The 26,143-nt window shown below is 36.1% G+C and overlaps 2 protein-coding genes across 5 annotated transcripts in view; both read left to right on the top strand.

Moving 5' to 3' along the window:
- LOC110095796 (very-long-chain 3-oxoacyl-CoA reductase 1) overlaps positions 1-12,511 on the top strand; it is a 16,348-nt gene extending 3,837 nt beyond the window's left edge. Inside the window, exons 2-3 of the mRNA XM_020821484.2 lie at positions 9,707-9,776; positions 12,105-12,511. Coding sequence (XP_020677143.1) covers positions 9,707-9,776; positions 12,105-12,359 — 325 coding nt within the window. The 3' untranslated portion in view covers positions 12,360-12,511. The remainder of the gene's footprint in view (positions 1-9,706; positions 9,777-12,104) is intronic.
- A 1,972-nt stretch (positions 12,512-14,483) lies between these two features.
- LOC110095780 (zinc finger CCCH domain-containing protein 65) overlaps positions 14,484-26,143 on the top strand; it is a 50,369-nt gene continuing 38,709 nt past the window's right edge. The window contains exons 1-4 of one of the 4 annotated variants that reach the window (XM_020821451.2): positions 14,484-14,727; positions 16,371-16,582; positions 16,665-16,718; positions 26,048-26,107. In XM_020821451.2, the coding sequence (XP_020677110.1) occupies positions 16,376-16,582; positions 16,665-16,718; positions 26,048-26,107 (321 nt within the window). In that variant the 5' untranslated portion in view covers positions 14,484-14,727; positions 16,371-16,375. The remainder of the gene's footprint in view (positions 14,728-16,370; positions 16,583-16,664; positions 16,719-26,047; positions 26,108-26,143) is intronic. The other 3 variants (XM_020821449.2, XM_028694084.1, XM_028694085.1) reach the window with 3 other exon arrangements.

The following is a 26,143-nucleotide window of genomic DNA, read 5'->3' on the forward strand; positions in this document are numbered from 1 at the left end:
ATAGTGGTTCAGTCAAACCATGACCTACATCCACTCCCCGGAGTCCTCCGCTACGAGAATTTCACTACCAACAAATAGCTCTCCTTTTACCCCCCTCGGCAAGGCGGAGAAGCCCTTACAATACTCCCTTTCACCAACTCGGCGTGGCGGAGTGCCAAGCGCTATTTTCACCCTCCTGGTGACGGCAGAGAACCTTCTCGTTTTTCTCCCTCCTAGAGAAGGCAGAGTACCTTGAGGTCACAGATGTACAAGAGTCTCCCCCTTAGAGAGCCTCCCTCAAGTTCTTCCCGGGCCACAGGAGGAGCAAGATGCAGCAAGATCGGAGCAACCATGTGATCTCCCTCACACCTCTTCTCCCTCACCAAGCTTACCTTCTCCTTCCTCTCTCAACCCCTCAAAACTTCTCGAGAGCTCTCTCCCAAGGATTTTCTTCTCTAATCATGTTTTCTTCCTTTTTTTTCTCTTTTAAAACATAACAATTTTGACACATAAAACGAGCTCCAAAATCTCTGAAATTTTCAAAGTAGCCGTTACAATCGTACAGTACGATTTCTCATCGTACAGTACGACATGTATAAATAGGCTTCGTCTTGGTACGAAGTTGTACGAATAGTTCAAAATCTAATCGTACAGTACGATCCTCAACACTACTGCTCGTACAGGACGATAGTCGGGACTATCAAATGTCATCTTTGTTCATCGTATGGTACGATACATATCGTACAGTACGAATGGTGAAAATCAAGGCATCGTCCAGGACGAATTCCGAGACGTTCAAATTTCGTCTCTGTTCATCGTATGATACGATCTATATCGTATAGTACGATGAGACAAAAACAAGGGATCGTCCAGGACGATCTCTAGGACGATCTGAATTCGTCTCTGTTCATCGTATTGTACAAATGTGTTCGTACAGTACGATTTTTAATTTGTAATTAAGCCTTGATTTTTTGCACTAATCACTGGTTAAAGTAAGTATTTAAAATAGAGCGTACAGTACAAAGATTTTCGTACAGTACGAACGGCGCAGAATAACTTACTTAAGTTAATGTGACGGCTAGGGTTTTCAATTTGTAACACATCGTACAGTACGATAGTATTCGTACCGTACGATTTGCTCACAGAACACGTTTATAATATAATATCGTATAGTACGAAATAACTTAGTACAGTACGATTAACAGACAATGAAAAACTATATTTTTTACTTTTAAAAACCCTCTCTCCATGTGTGTGTGCATGATTGCTCAGACTCACTTGCATTTTGTGGCCAGACTCAAGAAAATAAAAAATAAAATAATTAACAAATTACATTGTCAGACTCATACTCCTAATTTAACTAGTCTTGAGTCTTCCCGTTGTCCTGAGTGGCTTGTGATCTTCCTGAAATATTAGTACTCACGGACAATAGCCAACAATAAATGATATTCAATGAAGAGTAGTTCAGGCGACATTATTTGTTATCATCAACATCTCAAACTCGGGGTCATGGGTCGCAACAATTCCTTGGCCCGCGTCCCGTTCCACGTGTACAACACGACATACTCAGCCCAGCTACCTTCACGTCTCGGCTCATGCATGCAGATCCAATCCTGCCGCTCTGCGTCCAGCACAGCCACCGCGCCCCGCGCTCTGAGCACCCTTGGCCCAAATGCAACGTCCGCCTCGCGCCTTGGCCTGTTGCCTTCTTGCCCCGGCTTGATACCCTGTGCATCATACGAATCAGAGCCCTCATCCTGCCTTCCTAGGCACCCGCACGTGCAGTCTCCCACGTCCTGCTGCCTGTCCGCATGCCTTTCGCTTGCAACACTCTTGCGCACCTGACTTTGGCTTCCTGTCTTCCTGCATGCATCCATGAGCATTTTCCCGCAAGTGTGTTGCTGTCGATGCGGAAACCTCTACGCACACGAAAACTTGGGCCCGCATGCCTACCATTGTCGCTTCGACCCGATTGCTGCACAAGGTCGCTTCGCCTCGTCTGCCCGCGTCCTTGGCCCAACTTTCGTGCCTAGTCTACTCCGACACGCATTAACGATTGTCGACCGCCTCCTCCCTTTCTTTCTTTGGACAAGAACCTTTCTCCACCTCCACCTAGTTTTGATACCACTTGTTAGGATTCTTGGAGGAAAAAGAAGCTTCTTCTTGAGCTTCTTAGAAGAGATGGAGAGGTATATAAGGGAGAGAGGACTTTGGGAGGAAAACTAATCTAAAGTTTTATTCAAAATTTCTCAACTTTATAGAAAATCACACCCCTATTTATAACCCTATCAAGCTGTTAAAATAGACCGAAGGAACAAAATAGCTAAAATTGGACCAAAATACAACAATTTGTGGAGGGATCAATGTATGCCTTAACTTGTTAGGTTAAGGCACTTTAGAATTTCTCCTTTCAATTCGAATATTTATAATAAACATATAAAAATGAATTCTTAATCAAACACACATGCATGCAAGCATATTAGTAAATGTGACAATGTGTATAATATATTTAATGCTATAAATGAGTGATGATCAATATTAGGCACAATATAGAGGATATAGCATGCAACTAAATTAGCATACAAAATTGAATTCAAATAAACCTACTTATTGGTATGACACAACACAAGTGATCAATGTTATATGATTGTATGATAAAATGAGTATATGATTATTGAGCAAAATATAAATTATTAATTTAACTACAAAAGCTTAGATAATAAAATCTTTAAACAACAATGCCATAAAAACAAATGTTCACAAGCTATGTAAGGCGATTCATATTTCATAAGTATATTCTAATGTGAGAGTAATACACTTTGAGTGTTTATACAAGCAAGATAATTAAGCAAATGTGCAAAAAAAATGTAAATCCAACTTGTATGATTGGTGCCATACTAGATGGAACTAGTTTCAATATGCATAGGAACATAAATATAGCATTATATGATGCATGGGAACATATCTAAGTTAAATGTTCTTTGAATAACACTTGAAATCGATGCAAATATAGTGTTGATCGAGTGGATCTTGTGCAATAGTAAATGATATGATCACAAAATATCATGATCTCATTTATTAGGATTTAATACTTTTTTAAACACTATTTAAAGTAGAGCATGTCGTTGTCAAAATGCCTGATTAAAATTAAAAATAATCGCATAGAAATAAACAAAACTATTAAATGGACAAAATATCAAAAGTTCTACGATGAAAGTTGTAAAAACATCAACATATTATGATTGTGTTAAATTCATAGAAATAAAATACATGAAAACTCATGAGAGGCGAAACTATCGAAATCTGGTTCTATTTAGGGTAATACTAACTAACTTGATGTTGAAAAACTTTCTCAACCGGTCTAACTTTTAGGCCCTACAAATTTCAAGCTTTCTCTTTTTAATCTATCTCTTCTCAATCCTTTTTTTCTCTCTATATTAACCTACTTGATGTAGAACAACATATAAATATAAATTTGAAGATTATTTTTCAAGATATTGTCAAATAAAATAAGCTTCAAAACATTCTTTATGAATTTTAACAACATCAAGCCTTGAAGAAAATTTGTCAAGGTTTAGGCAAATACAATAAGTTCATGAAATCCAGCCGCATCAAATCTTTATAAAAAGTCTAATTCTTGTTTTATAAAGTCCAATTTTCGAGTTCCCTTAAAACATGCTAAGTGAAGACACTAACAGAGTTAAAAAAGCCAAAATTGTTGGACATAAGGCGTAGCAATGAGATCAACGGGATAACATAGGGTACATAGTAAAATAGCGAGAAGCAATTGTGTTGTAAACATGATGCTGGAGAATGAGAATTAGGGTTACAAAAATAGTGAGAAACAATCGTACGAGTAGAAGGATGTCGAAGGCCATAAATGTAGTGGGATCGAAAGAATAGGAAACAAAGAAACAAACAGGTAGTAGAGGAATATAGACAATAATAAGCACAATATCATAGGAATGGTAGGGGGAAACCAAAGAGTGATAGGAGAAGGAAATAAAACAATGGGTAGTAGGGTATGAAACTACTAACTAGAGAGAGGGCGCAATCGTCAAATAAAATCCAATGGAAATGTTCATAATACTCATCAAATTTTGCGCTTTTCATGAGTGTAAGTATTCATATTTTCATGAAAACTACCAGCTTGGAAAAATTAAACTTTGACTATTTGGGGATTTAATATTAGTCAAGTCTTGCCATAATTATTGTGTTTCATGAAGAGTAATTCATTAGTCATCATAATGTAGGTTTGTTATGCTAATGTCTAAGCTACCGTTAATATCCATCATCAGTAGTGGACACCGTCTCATTGTTCATCATGGCTTCAAGAAAAATGAATAAACTTATATGGCATGGCATGAAATGTGTTTTCACGAGGGGATGAAAGTAGAGGAGAGTTTATGGTGTTGACTATACGTTTATGAAATAAAGTCAAATTAGATATGTTGAAGATCGAGTTTCTACCAATACTTCTCAAGATTTTTAGTTTGTAAGCATTAGCTCCAATGTAATATAAAACTTTATATGGTTCCACCTTTCTTGCAATTAATTTTTTTAGGGTCCCTATAGGAAATCTTTTAGGATTTTGATGCACCATGACCTTATCACTTGATTGGAATTTCATATGCCTTCCGCTCATATCAACAGCAAACTTATAATTTCCATTAATAGTTTATTTCTTTTAAATATCTTTGTGCAATCGTGCATATTTTTTTTAGTGCAATCATGCATATGATGTGCATATTCACTCGGACTAGATTTAATTGGAAGTTCAACAGGAGGCGAATACCCTATGATAATTTTAATTGGACTTATGCTCATAAACTTCATAACATGTAATCTATATGCAAACTCAGCATTAGATAATATTAGATCATCCGATATGCATGTTCTTTAATCAGACAATGTAATCAATCTCTCCATATCTTATTAATTGCTTTATTTTGATCATTGGTTTGTGTGATAAGCACTTTAAATTTTAACTGAGTTCACTTTCTCTTTCTAAAATTAATTCATAAATTTATATTTTTTTAATACAGTCGTTATAGTTAAATCATGTAGTTTAGTGACTTCAATAAATTACCATTTTGTTATGTAAGAAGGTTCATCGATAATTTTAAAATATGATAGAAATTTAACTTTTTTATGTAATGTGCATCAATAAGTTTATATGATTCATTGATATTCATCTACGTCTACATCATCATAGAGATCAAATATTCTAACAAGCTTTAAAATAGAAGGGCATCAAATATTTCTTTTATGCATAAGAAGATAAGAATAGAGATGCTATTTTATCTATGTCAATGATTGAGTGAACGTAGTCACCTACTGCGAAAATAAGAGAAGAGGTATTAATGTTGTTATTACCATCTTCTTTTCTCATCTGCTAAAGCTTCTTCCTATCTTGACGCGGAACTAAAAGGCATAGACAATTTTGAGTAGATTTATTTAGCTATCACAACTTCCACATAATTTGAAATACAATAGAATAGAAAAGAAAAGAATGACTCTGCTCAATTATTTTATAATCACCAACAATTCCAAACTTCAGAAAAGAAGTGAAAGAAAACAGTAACTAACAATATTGCCACAAATCAGTTGCTGCCCTCAATTAGACTATGCCAATTTCCACATAATTTGGTCGGAAGTGGAAGGAGCATATTTACCATACCACAGCCACCTGAATATTTCTGTCAGGTTCCCATAGTAGATTGGTTGTTCAATGCCAACGCGAGAGTCCTTTCGTGCGGCTAAAAAGCCAAATGCTAATCCTGGAATGCGTATTGTGTTCAAGAACTTGATGATCTCCAAAATTTAACGGCATGCATATTATGTAATATTGGTAGGGGAATCGGTACATTTTATTAATCAATCGACTATCTAATCACATTTTCTGACTTATGTTCTTAGTTGTGAGCAGATTAGTTAATACACAAGGGATCATACTCTCCTTAATAAACATTTTCTTAATAGTTCATCTACTTGTCATTTTAGTGTGTTATGCTCAGGAGGATTCATTCTATAACGAGATAAATTTAATAATGATGATCTAAGTTCAAATAAATGGCGCATTGAATGTTCCTAAGTGGTGATAATTCATGAAGTAGTTTTTTCATGACGTAGTGTTTTAAATTCACATAATAATCAACTAACATTTTCAAGCACTGATATACTTTTATTTGTCTCTTGGTTCAATTCGATAACGATCAAAACATCAACTATTCCCTCCACTTTGTTCTTTTGAAATCATATTTGGCTCAAAATTTGCAGAGTTTTCTCGAGTTCATTAGTGTGCTTGGTTCTTTGGATGCAATAGGAATTTTAGTCTTGGTAGGATTTAGTACAATCTTCCTGCCATTAACCTTATATGGTAGATATTGGACTTAAAAATTAAAATGAGTTGCATCTAAATCATGCAATTTAGGTTGTTATAAAATAACATGTGCAACATCAATTGTTAGGATATCACACCAATTCTTATCGGTATAATTGGGAAGTTGAATAGGGATCATGCCCCTTGAGTTATGAAAATTGCAGCTTTTTCTACCCAAGCTACTTCGTAAGGCTGTAAGGTGTGATTTAGTTATCTGTGCAACATCATAAGTTCAAGAGATGACTTGCCAACATCATTCATGGAACTCACACCATCAATGATGAACTTATATAGTTTTTTATTATATTTAAAGTGTCTAATTAATGGAAGTTTTTTTCCAATGAGTTTTGACTTTAATAAGCATGATAATGATCATCCATAATGTTCGAAGTGGTCTCAAAATCACTTATTTCATCATCAAATTCATAAACGTATTCCCTTTCATCATTCTCGTTTTCTTCTTCAATATTACTATGCAAGTTTCTACTGAGACATTCTTATAAAAAGTGACTTGTTTGTGACATCTAAAATAAACCTTTGCAAAAAATTTGGATCCCAATCCCGTGGCTGCCAATTTTCTTTTTTTTATTGTTTTATTGAAGGTTGTTTTACTAGCATTAGAGTTGGTTGCTTGAATTGGATTACTGAAAAGAAAAAAAAAAATTCCCCACATATGAAGATATTTTTTAGGTGTAGGAAATTTTTTTAGATGTTCCAAATCTAAAGCAAGTTTGAAAGCCTTCTTAAGTGAGGTAACATTATGTGGTGTCATTTCTCTTTTAAGTTTAAGTCTTAAGCTATTGCTAAATCTAGAAAGTACTATTTTAGGTTCTTCCATAATCTTAAATTGTACAACAATTCTTCAATGTATTCATTTATTCAATTATAGTCTTAGTTTTGTACTTTAGTGAGTTAAATATCTTGATTGAATGAAGGCAAGTATTTTCTTTTAACAACAATTTCTTTCAAACCATGTGGTTGTTGATTCTAGCCATGATCATTCCCGTTGCCATTTTACACCTGCATAATACATCTTTGTTTTTCGAGTGCACTTTTGTTTTGCAAGTCTTATTTGTCGTTCACAAGACATCAATTGCCAATAAAAGTAAATTTTCCTATCATTCATTTGGTTTGAAACACTTTTGGATCTATATTGCTATCGAAAGTAAACTATTATACTTACTTTTTTATTGATTTCATCAGTATGATAATGTTATCTCTTATGACTATCAATATTTTTATTGGCGTATTCTTAACAATGTTTACCTCTATTGCTTCTTTTATGGAGAGTCTCTAATCTTCCCATGATGTTGTGAATAATCTCTTCATTAAGGTTGGATTTATTATTTGGCTCTTGTAGGTGTAGCTTATTTGTTTCATCATAGCAAGCTGCTCGTTAATCTGAATTACGACTATGCAGAGTTAATCATGTTTTGTTAAGAACTATCCTAGTTAGTATTGTAAAATGGTTAAGGCTCATCCTTGTAGTGATCTGATAACTAACCTTTATTATTTATTTCACTTTTGAGTCGCATGTGACACCAGCCTAAGCTTTGATTTCAATTTTTAGGACAGCTAAGGGTCTAAGATTACTAATGTAACCTCTAATGAGATGCAAAATCAAAACATACAAAAAATTACAATCAGCTTGTTATCAACTTTTTATTTCAATCGAAATCGACCATTGTTAATATGGATACTTAAAACCATGATTTAAAATTGCGCAATATGAGGCTCGCCTTGAGGCTTGCGCAATTCCAGTAAAAAACGCCTCTATGCTTATGCCTCGAGTTTTTTTATGAGGCTTGCGCCTCAACTTGGTTAAGGCCCGCCTCGCCTCACTGGCTTGAGGTTTACGCCTCACGCTATATATATTAAAACTTACATAAATCTTAAAGTAAATGCCCGACATTGGACTCTATTGGAGAGGAGGAAGGGGAGAGAGCAGTTCACCATAATGATGATTCAAATGAAGAACCTCTTAGTGATGACAGTGCTAATAACTTATGAGTTCTTATGTGATATGTCATTGCTATTTATTTTTGAAAATTGGAATTATATGTTAATGAAAAGAATAGTAGGATTTGGAAAAGATAGAATTTTGAGTTGAACTATATTTCATGTTGTCTTATTGTTGAGATATTTTGATTTCACTTCATATCTTATGCTTTTTTTATGTTTTATATTATTCACTCATTAGTATATAGTATTTCAATGCATCTGATTTGCATCTAGGGGTGTAAATGAGTCTAGTCGAGCTCGAGTCTTGCTTAACTCGAGCTAAGCTCGCCAACAAAATCGTGAGCTCAAGCTCAAAGGGTGTGTTCAAGCTCAGCTCACGGCAATAGAGGCAGGCTACCAAGCCAGCTCGCGAGTGAAAGAAGAACAGCAGAAGAAGGAAAGGTGTCGATGAAGAAAAACTTGAATTGTAGCTTTTTTTCCTTTGGCATGTGGCCTTTGCTTTTTAATATATATATATATATATATATATATAAAGCTACGGAGTTACTGCATAGAGGTTGCAAAGTTATTGTAGTTTTAATAATAATAAATTATAGGTTTATTAATTTTTTTTGGAAAATAGCATCTTTAATATCTTGTAGTTTTTTTTTTCCATTCAAACGCCTCCATATTTTCAAAACCGAGTAAAAACATTTATTAATTTTTTTGAAAAGAATTCTGACTGCTAATACTCGAGCTTTCTCAAGCTCGCTTAATAGTCGAGCTCAAGTTTAAGCTCAAGCTCGTGAGCTCGTTATCGAGTCAAGTTCGATCCGGCTCCCAAGCTATTTACATCTAATTAAGTAACTACTCTGATATGCATCCAACTTAACAACTATTATATATTTGAAATATATGCATTCCAATTACTCTTCGTGTCTAAACTGCGGTTGTTTTAAAGACATTCAATCAAACAGCCCCTTGCTGAATTCTCCATTTGGGTTCACCTCCAACACAGCTCTAAGTGATATAGTTATAATGAGCATCATCTCCATAGTTGCTACTAATTGAATTACCTGTAGCAACACTTGACAAATTATTAGTGATATTACATAAGATTAGTTATCATTAAAATCACTAATGAGCCACACAAACCTTGCATCACATGATGGTTGTTTCAACAATATGCCAATTCGAATGTACATCTGTGAAAAAAAACTTAGATAGAGAGGACAACAAACATATACCTTCTACGTTGTACTTTGATATTCTTGATGAAAAAAAAAAATAATGAATAGAGCAGGTAAGTTTATTGCTTAATTATTTTTGCTGGTGTGGTTCTGTTCAATATCATTTCTTGATCTTTTTTAGGCTTTCCTGACAAAGCAATGCATCTATTTACAGGTATGTTGATCAATTTTCAAAATGCCTTTACGTTGAGTACAAGGATATGGGAATAGATGTGCAATGCCAGGTAAGATGCCCCTAATTGACTTCACATTCCTGTGTTTAGCATTTTCAATTTTTTTTCGAATTCTGGCATCAATGAATGAGTGAGATGGGCTGATTGCACCGTGCAATTACCATTGTAAAAGAGGACCAATATCCTCATTTAGAATCATGTGTGGATCAAATGAGCCACTTGCAGAATTGAAGACTAGCGTTTCACGATGAGATTTTCTAAGAGATTTGCAAGTAGAGTATTAGTGCAGTTTATGGTTTTGGAAAGTTAATGTGTATCCTCATTGATGGACTTTATCCAATGATTAATGAATACAACCTGATACTTAGTTTCAATTATTTAATGCTTATTACACTTGCTAGATTCTAGTTACCAGCTCTCCGTACGACGGTTTCTAGCGTGCATGACATTATTAATTGCAACTCTTTATCTCTATAAATCCCAGTTACCAGTCTTCTGATGTTAGGCAATCTTTCGTGGGTCCATAATGCTATATTTATGCTATCTGCTAAAATAAGTTTTATTCTATTTTCTTGCATGTCTTTCTTTTGTTTTTCTCATACAGAAGCATAAAACCAATCTCTATTTTTTAAATCATTAATTGCAGAAAGGAAATCATAGAGAAAAGCAATACAAGTGGGATAACAAGAACATTGGACAACTTATCTTTGTTATCTTTTTTGAGCAAACATCTTCTAGTAAAAACATGTTCGACACTCACAGATCTAAAAAGATCTGTAGAGTAAATTTACGTACCATAGTAAAATAACATGTTTGCATTGGAAGTTGCGAATGATATTTGGTCAGCTTTACTGACCAATCTCATATGAAAACCTTTGTGGGTTTTGAAAAATTCCATTAGATTCGGATCATATTTGGATGGTTCAGATTTGTTCTTCCGAAGGTAATTTGGATTTGGATAAAACATTATTAAGGGATTTTGTTCTAAACGAATACTTCATTATATAGTTTGAGGGTTTTTGTTGGCAGAAGTCTTTATAATTAATTATCCCTTTTAATCATTAAAAAAAGCATTTGATTAAAGTTAATCTATAGGTTTTATGATGTTTTGTTTCAATCCTAATAATTTAGATTTGAGGAAATAATATATTCCTATGATTCTATTATCCGAGGTTGTCATGTGCCCTAATATATTTAGTTAACTAAGTTGATCAAGCAAGTCTTACAGATTGATCCTTGTTCATAACTATGAGTTGCATTGTCCAAGAGGGTCTTATAAACTTGAGGTGAAAGCTTGTTTAATGGGTCTTTTTCAATTTAACAATAGTGACCTCCTCGGAAGTCCTTGTGTTGCACCCCTTTTTTAACCGGCCTTCTCTTTTAGTGTGATAGAAAAGCCCCCTCTCAAATTTAAGGGAAAACTTTATAAGATGGTGGTGAGACTTGCAATGTTTTAGAGTGCCGAATGTTGGTCATTAAAAGAGAATTATAATGCTAAGTTAAGTGTTGCAGAGATGAGGATGAGTGGCTTAACCCTTAGAGATAGGATACGAAATGAGCATATATGGGAAAAGGTTGGAGTAGCTCCAGTGGAAGATAAGATTAGAGAGAGTTGTCTTAGATGGGTTGGTCACATAAAACGGCGGCCTTCCGATGACCCGGTTAGGAAAGTATAGGTATTAGATTTGACTTATGTTAAGAAAGGTAGAGGTAGACCTAAAAAAATTTGGTTAGAAAATATTAGAAATGATCTTTATTTATTAGATTTAAACGATAATATGACTTTTAACATGACACAATGGAGAAAAAAGATTCATGTAGCCGTACGTAGTGGGACAAAGGCTTGATATTGTTGTTGTATAGAGAATGAATTTATCTTCTTAAGAATTTGATAGGACAATTTTATAGTGAGAATCCCCTTTAATTATGATTGAATTTAACCAAACCATCATCAAAGAGGAAATTGAAGGGCCCCTATCTTTATGGTCAATAACTTGCTTCTAATGATAAACCACTCCTATTATGATTTTCCAATAACTAAGCTCCTCATTGAAGAGTATTTGCCTTGGAGCGCATTTAGGTTCTAGATGCTTTTTATCTTTTGTAGCATATGGTTTTTGTGGTATTTACACGCCAACCGAGACAAGGGCACTATTGTTATCTTACGTGGAGTTTACTTACTATGTCTTTGTTTGAGACGGCTTTATTACAAAAATTTAAATATTTAAACTAAAAAATTATTTTTATAAGCAATAAGAAAGCTGTCCCAAACGAAGCCTATATCTCGAGCTTCGTGAGCTCTGCTATTTTCTCATGGAATACCGAAACCTTAATGGTGGATTTCTCTTTCTTTATTATCTCATGCCTGGTTCTGAACAGGTACCCTTATACGTCGCAACGAAGATGTCATCGATTCGGAGATCTTCCTTCTTCGTGCCATCAGCTGACACCTATGCCCGCGCCACCGTAGATTGGATTGGCTATGAACCGAGATGCACGCCCTACTGGCCTCATTCTCTTGTATGGACCTTGGTCTCATTGTTGCCTGTAGCTGCAGTTGATAAATGGCGCCTTGGCTTCTGCCAAAATATCCGCAAGAGAGGCATGCGCAAAGAATCCAGAAAGGAGAAGTAGGATCTAAAGATATCTGTAGATTATTTCTCATGTAGACTCGATTGGTTATTTCTGTATTGCTCAATAGCTGTTTCTTCTTCCATTTGTTGTGGATTAACATTGAACATATATATTGTGGTGTTTATGCTTTAGGTGCTTGGACGATTGCTCCATCCTGATTAAAATTTTCTTTCCAATAATAATAGAAAAAAAAATCTCTAGATAATCTCCTCACTAAAAAATAGTTAGGGTGAGCTTTAAAGTTATTATATTTCTCTTAAAATTAATTCAAATATTTAAATTTTAGGGTTATCATAGTACTTTATTCAAAAAATTCAGCTATGTTTTATTAATCAATTTAATGTGCTTGTCACCCAAAAAATTAAAGTGAGGTGATGGTGGTCGGAGGATTGAATGGAATGGTAGTAGAGTGATCATAGATGGGCACGATGGTTGGGGGTTCATAGTTTGGCAGTGGGTGATGGAAGTTGTAGGATCGTTATTGAGCAACTTAAATTGGGGGATGATGATTGCATGATCATAGTTTGATGATTGTGATTAGAGGACTATAGTTGGATTACGATGGTTTGAGGGTCAAGTTTGGCTATAGTGGTTGAATGATCGTCGTTCAATAATGGTGGTTGGAGTATCATGGTTAGGTGATTGTAGTAAAATGGTTGTAGTTGGGTGATAGTGGTTGGAAGATTGTAGTTTGGTGATAGCGGCAGGAGGATCATAGTTTTGCAAACATGGCAAGAGGACCATTGTTAAATGATGTTGGTCGGAGGATAGTTATTAGGTGACAATAGTTTAAGGACTGTAGTTTAATGATGATGATTAGAGAATTGTGGTTTAATGGCGGTGGTTTAAACATCTTAGTCAAGTGATGATGGTTAGATGATTTTAGTCAAATGAAGGTGGCCAAAGAATTGAAGTTGGACAATGGTTGTCAGAAGAACAAAGTTACTGATAATGGTTGGAAACCCTACTCGGGTGATGATAGTCAGTAAGCTGGAGTCGGGTAGTAGTGGTTAGAATATCATATTTGGGTCATAATGGTTGGGTGATTGTGATTTATGGTTGTCGAGAGATGGTGAACAAAATATTGTAGTTGGGTGATAATGATTGTATGACTATAGTTCGATCGAAGGATCATAATTGGTGGTCAGAGGAAGGAGGTTCGATGGTGATGGTTGAGTGATAGTTATTCAACTATGGTGAATGGATGGCAATAATTAGCAAACTGCTAGTGATGGTTGGAAAGTAGTGCTCTGATGGTGGTGGCTTAATGATTGAGTTCTCACCAATTTTAAGTCAACATCCAAGTTAAAGCTAAAATTAAAGTTTTAATGGTCTTGAATTTAATTATGAATAATATAATAAAAATTATAAAAAAACTTAAATTTGTACCTCTAAAAATGTGGAGTTTCAGATTATAATAAATTTATATGTAATTTTTTTTAAAAGAGCGTTGTGACACTAAAAAATTATAAAAAGAAAGTTTCGATTAATTAACTTTTACAAACACTTGAATAGCTTTGATAAAGTACATTAAACTACCAGTAAGGTATGCAACTTGAACCAAAAAATTTTATGAGTGCCTAACTGGTTGGTGCGTACTTAGGTATATTGCCGAAGGTTCCACTCCCATTCACAAACCATGACCCCTTTGCATGCTCAACTTCATTAGCATATGAAGGCCCGATTCGAACAGTGCCCATTCGCACGCTCTGTCATCCGCATCTAAAGGCTCGTTTGCGACCTCATGCTTAATGCCCATCTTTTGAATGACCCGACTGTGTTCGAACACCAAGCCCTTCGCACACCCTAACTTAGAAAATCATTTGAATTGTTTAAAAAAATTATTTGGATGATCACCCTCAATGTAAGACTTAAGAAATTGCAAAATCTACCTCAGATACCTATTCATGACATATTTAAGTTATAAATGTTGAATCCTATATTTTTGTTAAAATTTTACCTTTTTAACCAAAATGTGTATGTAATAAACGGGTGCATATTTAAGTGAGAGGTTACTCAAATTAACGGGATTAAAACTTCTTTAAGTTATTATTATTATTTTTGCAATAATCCCGAATATTAGTAATAAGTAGGAACCTCGAAAGCGGGGTAGAAGGAGTGGATAGAGGCCCCATCCCCGACGCCGCGGCGTCGCTTTCCTTTCCAAATACCCGAATTAATGGCTGATAGCCTGATACTCAAAATGTCACTAGACATCAGAAATAAAGCAGAAGGACGCGCCTCTTTGTTGATCTTTTTTCGCCGTTGACGTCTCCGTTAAAGTCGCCGGCTTTTGGTTGCACTCATTCCGCCTTCTCCTGGTGACCCTCTGCCTTCCCGCTCTATCGCCACGCATCCTCCCGCTTAGGTAACTGCCTCCACTTCCACATCGCCCCTTCGTATTGCCTTGAATTTTATCCGAGTTAGCGCTTCGTATGTCTTTCTATGGTTATTTTTCTTCGTCTTGGCATTAGTTGTTATCGTGTTGTTTTTCCTTCTTGTCAATCTTGCTTGGTGGAATTAGTTGTTTAATTGACGAATTTTGTAATATTTACTTACGACGGGGTTTCTACCTGGGGTTGCCTTTATTTTCTATTTTGCCTTTTGAATCTCCATCTTAAATTACTTTTGAAATTTTCATGCTTTTGCTCTCATCGCACCCATCTGAGCAAGTTCTTGCTATGATCATCATCAATGCCTCAATGCTTATCCCCCTATCTCGCTGCTTCAACTTTGTTTTTGTCCGGTATGTTATTAGTTTGATATGTTTCTTACTCCGCGACATCCCAGCCCCATGCTTTCTTACGAGAAATCATGAACCTTGCATGCACCAATCTGGACAGAACTTTTATGAGTATATCCTGAACTAAAATTTCAATTCCTTTTGAATTACAAGACAATTTTTTGAATTTCAGGATGAGCAAATCTATATTATAATTAAAACAAAAGATAGTTATCGATAGTTGTTTTTAATCACAAATTATTAGGTGGGGACACCGGGTTCTCTCCGTCCGATTCTCTCTATCCAAAGCGAAAGCGCAGTCAAAGTTTAGTTGCCACAGTAACTGAATTTCATGCCCTTTTACCCTTGTCAGAATAATCCAACATGATGGGTACCTACACTAACAGTCTATTTCCTTTGACTGTGCTTAAAATCTTTTCTTAAATGACACTATGCTTGATATGAGATTGCAGTGAAATGATTGAATACTCATGTATTAGAGCAAATCTCATTATAGCCTAACCTAATATATAATAGGAAAGTACCAACAATATCCTTTAAAGCTTTCCAGGTTTTGTAAGCCCTCAAAATGATTGAATACTAATGAAATGTGCTATTTATATATTGACAGTGGGTTGAATTTTTACCTAGATACGAGTTTTCTTTCTATAAATTGGTCACACAGGTATTTTTGACATGTGTTCACTAAGCCAAGTTCTTTTATGAAACATTTATCATTGGCGATGAATGGTTAGCTTAGTTCTCCATTTACCCCGAGAAAGTATTATGTCTGTACTACATAAGTAGCTCTAGATGCACATTATTAGAGGACATAGCTATGCACTTACGGTGTACTCCATTTAATTAGAGTACACAATTGTGTGATGTTGTGTGCTTCATTTAGCTGGAATATGTAAGAAGTACCCAGCTTTTAACTCCCGTAAGCTACATAGACTTATGTAAATAATCCATACGTGATAAATTCTCATATATTCCAAAATTATTTTGCATCCACCTTGGATGTTTAAGAAACTTTTGATCACTTTTGCACTTATAATTTATCTAAATATTCCTTTCAACCTGAAATTAGCCATTAATTATCTTATCTAATAGATGCGGGATAGCGACTTTTAATGAAGTGGTGTTATTTCCTTAGAAATGTTATTTTTTATGCTAAGATATTGAAATTGTTTACTTTGATTCGAACATTGCTTTATCAAAAAATGCAAATATATTGCTAGACCTTCTTTCTAATCTTCTTATGAGTTGAAGTTTTCTTCTTGAATTAGGGCGAATGGTGAAGCTGTCTCTGGGACTCTTATCATTGTTTAAAAATATAAATTTAGGGTTTGGCCATCCACACATGCCTATGACCACATCAACCGGTACAATGGAGGATAAAGAGTTCACGAAGGTGGAACAAGATAATAAAATGGGGTTGGCTGGAGATCACCGGGAGATCACTGCTGTGGAAAAGGATACAAGAATCAGAAGTGATGAGGTTTTTTTTTCCATGGTCTAAAGATTGTTTTCAATGGTTATCCTCAGAAGTTAGTGAGTCTAATTGTTCCTATTATCTGCAGACTGGATCCGATACATTTGTGATGGACAGGAAATTTAATCATCCATTAAGGGAGGTACTTAGAAATTGATTTCCTATATTATGGCATAATTTATCAATGAATTTTATTCTCTCTCTCTCTCTCTCTCTCTCTCTCTCTTTAACTTTATAAATAAAACTGATTCTCTTGGTGTTGGTGAAGAAAATGAAACTGTGTAGTTCAGTTTCAGGTTTACTTTGATGATGGGAAAACAACATTGATCTCTCTTATCTTGGTGCCATTTTTTTGCAGTTGAAGTGACTGGAAGGGCTATGCACTTGGGTTCATAAATAGTTGGATAAATGTTTGCTTAAGAAGTGCTTGGAAGTGTGTTGACATGTATTTATTTTATTAAATCTTTGCCACTAATTACTAACATGATTTTTTCATCAAATTGATCCACGTCACTTATTGTTCAAACACAATCCAAAAAGAAAATATAAAAGCAATTAACTATTTTGTCTAGTTGTTTCCTAGTCAGTAGTAATCCTAAAAATGGTCCTAAGAAAATGTTGTATAAAGTTTCATTTAAATTCCTGATAGAGTGTTGGATTATTAAAAAGGAATTGATACTGAAGGGTAAGAGTCTAACTCCAAGAGCAGCAAAGAAGTTTGCATGATTTCCTTTTGTTTTTCTTTCTGATGTTAATGCAATCAAAGGAAAAGGAAATAAAGAGCGTGATTTGCATCATCGCTACCATTGTTTCTTGGGGCATCGATTGTGAATGCTAGATTCTTTTCTATAAAGGAGAGTGTTACGTTGAACTCAACAAACTCTCTTAGGTGGGCACGGTTTTGTTCATATTCATTTATTTTTTCACAGGAACCGTTAGCCTTTCCCTTGTCTGACAGTTATAATTGATGAGCATGGCATCATCTTCTCTTGGTTTTCATTTTCTACTTCAAGTTCTGAACCTTCTTAAACATACTTTAAAATAAATTTTGAAGTTTAGGGTGAATTGGAATGACCAACTGGCATGCTCTTTTTGGAAAGCTATTTTCAGTCACATTCGTTTGCTTAGCTTTTTTTTTTTTGCTTAAGATTTCAGTGTAAATACGGCTAGATTATTAGTGAAAACTCCTTTCATAACAATAATAAAATGGAAGGCCTGATTTCATTCTTTGCCAATCATCTTGACAGTTATTAGATAATACACTAATTTGTTATTCTATTTCAACGCTTGTATTAGAGGGTCACGTGCTCTTCATTTTTTTTAAAATATTCTCTCAAATGAAAATCAAACTTATGATAGCATGAATGTGAGCATTTATGATGCATCTTTTTTGGTTTGTTTCCCATTTGATGTAGATGAATGATTTGTGGCTAACATAGAACTTACTTTGAATCAATGTATTTTATTACATTGATGTTCCTTATTCTTCAGAGTTTGTTTTGGCTGATTGGTTACTTTTCTTTTAAATTTATTGTGAACAGGTTATATTCATACAATATGAGCTAGAGAAATGGAAAGTTTAAGTTTTTAACTCCTCATATCGTTTATATGTTTTGTTTTGAGAGATTTTTGTCTTCTGTTTTAGATTTGCTACCAACTACTTTTTCTGGCTAATAAGCATCAAAATTTTTCGAACCTACTGATATAGCATGCAAAGACATGTTAATCTGGAAGTTTAAGAACTGCAGAACCCAACCAATTATTGTAATAAGTTGCTTTCTGGTGTAGGGACATTAAAATGCTTGTATAGGAGTGGAAAGGAGGATAAGGTGTTGTATTGTAATTTAAATAATGCGTGAGGTTACAGTGGTGAAACAAGGGCCTACCATAGAGTTAGAGAGGTGGGTGTTGAAAGCATCTCTAGAGGGTGTACCGAGTTTTTTATAGATGTAAGAATATGAAATGTATGCATTCAAAAGGGACTGTTAGAGTAACATAGAAAATTAGAAAGGTCTTTTACCAATTTACCCCTTAAATCAATTGAATTTCATAAATGTGATAAGAATGTGAATGTACAACAGTCATTAAAAAGGATTTCAGTTCAATGAAATATCCAATCATAAATATACTCATATAACTGTGCATCCCAAACATATGAGAAGTAAAATGTACCATTCAATAGTTTGGGAATAGGACCATAGAGAGTGAATTGTTAGAGATCTCAAAATAATTTTATCTTTTTTTTTTTTTGTGTGGCTGTGGGGAGATTCAAGGATTATATGATAACTTTGTCTGAATTTCCTTTTTGCAAGAAACATTGGCCACACTATAGTCACTAGCGTGGTTTTCCTCTTATTCTTAGAACCTTTCATAGCATAAAGGCTTTGTTTTTCATCTAGTCATGATTAAAAACTGCAATGCAAGAGGGTTTGGGTGGGTGGAGAGTGCAAGATTTAATATATGGTAATTTTATCCACACTATACTTTCTAAAATGGCATTCCTCCTATTATTAGAACCTTCCATAGTATAAAGGCCTATATTTTCACCCGGTCATGATTAAAAACTACAATGAAAAAGGCTTGGGATGTTGGATATTTAATATACTACAAAAATCCCAATTCCTTGGTGAATGTTAAGTTATATTTTTAAAGGAATCTAGAAATAATGGATCTTATAGTTTAGAATTGCAACACAAAATTATCTAATCCATTAAGGATTCCTTATGAGCAACATAAACTTTATATCCTTTATGGCATGACAATCACATAAAAATTTCACCGAATAGTACATCATAAGATTTTCTGCTATCTTTAGCTAATTGGTTTACCTGAGAGGATTCATTTGTACTTAGGTGACATTATTTATCATTTTCTACCCAATGATCAAGGATCTATCAAATGCTTACCCATCGGTGCAATTTGATTCAACTTGATTTGAGTTTGTTTTTGTAGTTTTTCGTAAGTTGGTTGTTTTGATCGATTTTGGTTCAGATTTTTGGGAAATTAAAAATAAAATCCAAATCAAACTATGCAAAGCATGACATAACTTGATCAACCGAATAAAAAAAAAAAGTTTGTTCTTTAATTGGCAACAAATGAAATATATCTTCCACTATTAATTTATGCTAAACCAAACCTAAGCAAATCTTAATGAATAAAAAATACCAAATTAAATTGAATGGATCCAATGTAAGCCATAACTCATTTTCCCCAACTCAAACCCAAATAAACCAAACTAAATGGTTTGGTATTGTTTCCTTTTTGATCGGTTCACTTTTTATTTCTAATTTTGATGGCTGATTTAATTCGGTTTGTTTTAGTTTTTGGTCGTTTGTTCAGGTTCTTAACAAGCACAAGCACTAGTTATTTGGAATTTGACTTTGAAACATTTTTTTGTTAGTACAAGAAAAACTCCATTGCCTTGGTGTTTTTGGGTGGGTATTTGATGAGGACATCAGGCCTTGGAGAGTTTACCAGAGGCGGGGTCGAAGATCTATGGCCTTGATCGCGCCGATTTATTTTTGAGTTATCATATGTATTTTATTTATTTTATGCATTTTTCATTTCTACCCTCCCTTGAGGGAATGTTGTTTGTGACCCTTAGGGGCATATGTTTCTTTTTTATTGTTCATTGTAAACCCTAGCTATTTATATCCCCTCTTCCTCTTTGGAGAGGTAATGAATGATTATTATGAAAATTTCTTCATCCTTGAGTTTTTTGAGAGCTAGAGAGCTTTGGAGAGATTGAAGTCCCGAGGTGAGGGCATCGCAATACCCACCAACTGCAGGAAGAGTCCGGGTTCGTAGTCGACGACGTCGCTCCTCATTCTCCCTTCCTTTCCCTTCCACCGCTGGCCAAAGTTCCTCCTCCCACTCTCGGCCGAACCCCCACCCTCCCCTTCTAGCCGCCGGCCAACCATATCCCCCCTCCTCTCTCTCGGTCAAACCCCACCACCACCACACCCCAACCGGCCACGCCCTCCCACCTCCAAGCCACCAACCCCAACTAACCCTAACACTTGCTGCCAGCCCCCTTGCCCATTCCCTTGCCTCCACAATTCAAACTTCTCATTATTACTTTCCCATCTCCACCCAATCACATTTGGAAAGCTTTGATATCAATTATTCAATCAAATTTGAATTTTGAAATACTTCAAAAAATAGATAATCTATTTTTGGAAAGTTCCTTAAATCAAGTCCAAATCAGTTTCAAATTGGATTTGATTTAAATCATCCTTCTCAATTAAAGGTCCTTGATTAGGTAAGTTTTAAATTCCCCTCCCTAACCCTACTCCACTCACCATGCCGCCGCCCCCCTCTTCCTATCTCTCTCTCTCTCCCCATTAATTCCCCTCCCACTAAAGGCCTCAATCTAGCCTCTCATTAGGGAATACTTTTCCCTTTACTTGAAATTCAAATTTTAAAATACAAAATCCTCCCTTACCAAAATCTGAAATTCATTCATATATTTCTTTGGGAAGAAGCTTTCTTCCCTAGTCTCGGGCCTCTCGGCCAACCACCCACCTCCTCCTCCCTTCCTCTCTACCAAAACAACTCTTAAACCCTCATTCTAGGGGTTTCCAAATTGCTGTCCAGATTTCCTGGACAGTGTTTGGTGGCTGTCCAAAAAAATTCTGCACTTCTCCATGCTGTCCAGCCGGCCAGGAGATCGTCATGTGCTGTCCTGAAGTTTCAGTTTACTGTCCAAAGAGTCCAGCCCAAGTAGCTTGCTTTCCACCATCCAGAAATCACCAAAGTACTGTCCAAAGGCAGCTAGGAGGTGCGTGGTGCTGTCCACTCTCTCTCAAACACCCAAACAACCACACCAGAGCTTCGTATCTCCTTTTCCTTTGGGTAAACTCTTCTTCCAACTCTTTTATCTTCCTAGTTGCTTTTCAATTGTGGTCTTATTTGATTCATGAAGACAGTGTTAATGTTCTTCCGCTAAAGCATAATGATTTAGAGAGTTGAGTGAGGGATCTTTTCATAGTGATTACTCTCGTTGTTAACGTAGGGATTTATCGTTGAAATCCTTCCATATATGCAACGTTAGAATAATTGACTATTATGTGATCTTAACTTTTATGCATGCGACTTGGTCTAAGCTTGTTTCATTGCTTTCTTGTTTTTATTTCATCGTTTAATCACTACAAGTCTTAATTAATATTTTTCTCTAAACTAAAGCGTGCAAAGTCCTTAATTAACATCCCCTAGGCATTTTAGTCCTGCATCAGTATTATTTGAATGTTTTTCTCTTGGTACTTAATAGGTGTAGGTACATTGTACCTGTTCTACCATCAAGGGTTCATCTATGTTGATGAGATGTTTTAGTGTCCATCATGTGCTCATTTACATGATATTCTCATTCGTTGTCTTTTTTGCATTTGTTTGCTACTTCTTTGGATTCCATGCAGACTCTAGTCTATGGTTGATTTGTGCAGGAGAAATAGAATAAGCCTTCAACTACTCATGGAGATGTAGGTGGCCACTATCAATAGATGCAACCTCCATTCTTTTATTTTCTTTACCTGTAAAATTTATCATAGTCATATGGTTTCTTGGATTGAACCCGTGCTCAATGTTCTTGCCATTTTAGACCACATGGATGACACACAAAACCCCTTGCTTGTTAAAGAATATTCTGCAATCAAACCCATGCCCTTCTAGGTAACAATCGACCAACTTAAGCATTACTCTAGGCCAATTCTTATGATAATACAAATTATTAATTAAGATGTTATTATATTAAAGTGAATGTCTGTGCTAAAGGAAAATAATGTTTACATAATAATGAAACAAAGGAAATTATGATTGTTTCTACTTTGAGACAACCTCCAGTCTTCTATAAATGTCTGCCTTAGCTATAGATCTTTATTATGTCCTAAAGAACTGAGATGCTGTTAGACCGGTCCAGCCAGTCATGCGGAACTGGCCCGTGCAACACAAAGGCGGAAATCGTCCGCCTCTAATTCCGCTGATCCCATCGCAGGAGCTAACGAAGCATTTTTTGGAAGGTTTTTTGAGGAAGTTTAGGAGGGAAATTGAATGTAGGGACTGTTTAGAGATTTTCTTTTGAATTATATGCATTAAATAGTTTGTTTTCCTAGGGTTAGGGCTTCTGGAATTTGGCTGAAATTTGAGATATCTTAGATTTAGGTTTTCTTTTGGGCTCTAGCGGCGTCTAAAGATTTGGGAGTGATCTATCTTCCTTTCGAATAGAGGATTAATTGTATCTTGCTATTTTCTATTTCCCTTTCATAAAATAATATAAATTATCGACTGTTTTCGTGATTTTGTGCGTATTTTTGTGAAGAATTCTCATTGTTTTCTGAAAATTGATAGGAAATACTTGAGATCTACAAGTGTTTCCTATCAAATTGGTATCAGAGCAAGTCTTGGTATCGTTGGGGGTCTGATTTTGACAAATTTCAGTGTCTGATATTTGGTCGGGTAAGGAGAAAGTTGTTGTTTTTGTGATCCAAATTAGATTTTTTGAATATACAAAGATCCTGATAAAGATAGTGTCTAAGAAAGTGGATGCGCTAGAAGAAAGACTTGAAGGGGAGATGAACCAAATCAAGACAACGGTGGAGGACAGACTTTCTTCCATGGAAGGACAAGTAGCCGATCTCCGTGATATGATGAAGAAAATTTTAGAATTCCATAACCAAACAACAGCTTCAGTGGCAAAAGGGTTGGAAGGGAAGAACACAAATTCTTAAATTTGTAGGGAGGAAGATGAGGTGGAGATCGTGGAGGGAGAAAGAAGAAAATCCTATATGGAGCCTTTCTAGAGGGAGGATGTAGGAGGTAGGTATGGGGAAAGGCATGAGTATGGAGGAGCGGAGCAAAGGGGTGCTGATCGGGAATGCCGGGAGGGACATTATGGCCGCCGAGGTGTTGAATTTGTAGGAAGGAGAGGGGAATTCGAAGGTGGTTTGGGTTATGATAGAGCAAGGGAAGATCGGGAGATGTGGGGAGGGCCAAACACTTGGGAGAGGGGAAGCTATGGAGGAATAAGGGGAAACGGGGGAGATCAGAAGGTGAGGAAGCTAAAGATGCCCATATTCGAAGGGGAGGGTGCGTATGAGTGTATTTATAAGGTGGTGAGGTACTTCGCCGTTAATGGGCTAACAGAGGAGGAGAATCTGACAACAACAGGCTTGTGTTTAGAGGGGAAGGGGTGTCATGGTACCAGTGGAGAGACCAGAGGAGACCCATCAGGAGTTGGGAAAAATTCAAGGACTGCATAATAGAACGTTTCGAAACCGACCAGGGAGGAGATTTCTATGAACAGTTCTTTGCTCTGGTGCAGGAGGGATCAATACCAGACTAGCGTGAACGGCTTGAGCATCTGGCCAGTAGGGTGGAGCAATTACCAAATATGGTATTGTAGGGGAACTTCATGAAGGGGCTGAAGGTAGTGATCAGAGAAAGTTCTAATTCCCTCGTGACTTGGGGGAGGCCATGAAGTTGGCACAGTTGGTGGAAAATTCGAAGATTTTAAAGAAGAGAGCTAGGAGCAGCAGCTCAGGAGGCTCTTACAAGACAACGACCACTCTTCTAGCACCCAAGAGCCTGCATCAGGCAACATTAATGAGACCACCAGGGAGAAGCCAGTAGGATGAGGGAGTGGGAAAAATTTTAAGAGGCTGATAAAGAAGGAGATGCAAGAGAAGAGAGCAAAAGGGTTATGTTTTCAGTGTGATGAGAAATACACTATAGGTTATAAGTGTATGGATCGAACTCTTCAGGTTCTCAATATCTGTGATGACTAGCAAAACTGAGGAGGGAGGTGAGAGAGAGATGGATGACAAGTTGCATCTGGATGTGACGGAGGTCTCCCTGAATTCAGTAGTAGGATTTGCTTCGAATCATACAATGAAGGTGAAGGGGGAAATAACAGGTATGGAGGTGGTTGTATTGATTGATTGTGGGGCTACCCATAATTTTATTTTCACTCAGGTCGTCAACCAACTGAGAGTGAAATTAGTGGACACCAGTTATTATTGGGTGATGACGGGTACAAGGAAGGTGGAGAAAGGTCAGGGGATCTGTAGAGGAGTGGTGTTGACCATCTAGGGGATTCAGGTAAGGGATGATTTTCTCCCACTAGAATTAGGAAGTACTGATGTCATCCTGGGGATGAAGTGGTTGCAAACCTTAGGGGAAACCAAAGACAAATGGAGAGCACTCACGATGGAATTAATGGTGGATTGGAGAAAGGTGGTTATAAGGGGAGATGCAGGGCTATCCAAAGACATGCCATTACTTAAGAATATGGTTAGGAGCATACGAGAGGTGGGGGAAGATTATCTGGTGGGACTACACATGCTGGAGGTGATCAGATTGGAGGAGGGAGGGGATATTTCTATTTCAGTGTAGCCCTTGATTCAGCAATTCGGTAAGGTTTTTCAGCCACTTCAAGGATAGCCACCTCCACGGTAACACGAGCATATTTCCACCTTGAGGACAAGATGGATATTTGGGAGGGAAATATTGTTAGACTGATCCAGCCGGTCCTGCGGGACTGGCCCATGCGACACAGAGGCAGAAATCGTATGCCTCTAATTTCGTCGATCCCACCGTAGGAGCTAACAGAGCATTTTTGGAAAGTTTTTTGTGAAAGTTTAGGAGGGAAATTGAATGTAGGGATTGTTTAGATATTTCCTTTTGAATTGTATGAATTAAATAGTTTGTTTTCCTAGGGTTAGGGCATTTTGAATTTGGCTGAAATTTGAGATATCTTAGATTTAGGTTTTCTTTTGGGCTCTAACGGCGTCTAGAGATTTGAGAGAGATCGTTCATCCTCTCGAATAGAGGATCAATTGTATCTTGCTATTTCCGTTTCCCTTTTATCAAATAATACAAATTATCTACTGTTTTTGTGATTTTGTGTGGATTTTTGTGAAGAATTCTCGCTGTTTTTCGAAAATTGATAGGAAATACTTGAGATCTACAAGTGTTTCCTATCAGAAGCTAAGGCTCTATATACCTTCCACCTCACCTTTAGGCAGTGAGACTTCATATTTGATATCTTAAATTCTTAATAACGTTGATGATGTTTGTTTGTTCAAATTATTGGGGATGTAAATGTGTTTGCTTAAATTTACATTCATTTTAGTTATTTTTCTCCATGGACATGAATCATGAACCATGTTGACGCCCCTTGATTTTTGTGTAAGCAAACATTATAGGTTTCTAATCATATATATATATATATATATATTTAGGAAAACGTGGCAAAAAAGCTAGTAGCTGTTTCAGGACAGAAATAGCTCACGAAATTCAAGGAATTTATTCCTCGGTGGTTCTCATAGCCATGCTTTACCATTTCGTTGCTTCTAGGAAATTTATTCGTGTTTGGGATTCATTATTACTCACAACTTTCAAATTTTAATATTTCTACTCTGTAGAACTACCATTGGTCTAAACTTTATCTACTGAGATTTTCTTGGATTTCTTGTCAAGGGTGCTCGAGGACCAGAAAATATCACTTCTTCAGAAAATGTTGGACAAATAGAATGTAAGGTTAGCCTTTACTTTCTCAATTCTTCTATAAAAAAA

The sequence above is a fragment of the Dendrobium catenatum genome, unplaced genomic scaffold (assembly GCF_001605985.2).
Source record: "Dendrobium catenatum unplaced genomic scaffold, ASM160598v2 fragScaff_scaffold_390, whole genome shotgun sequence".
Classification (NCBI taxonomy): Eukaryota; Viridiplantae; Streptophyta; class Magnoliopsida; order Asparagales; family Orchidaceae; genus Dendrobium; species Dendrobium catenatum.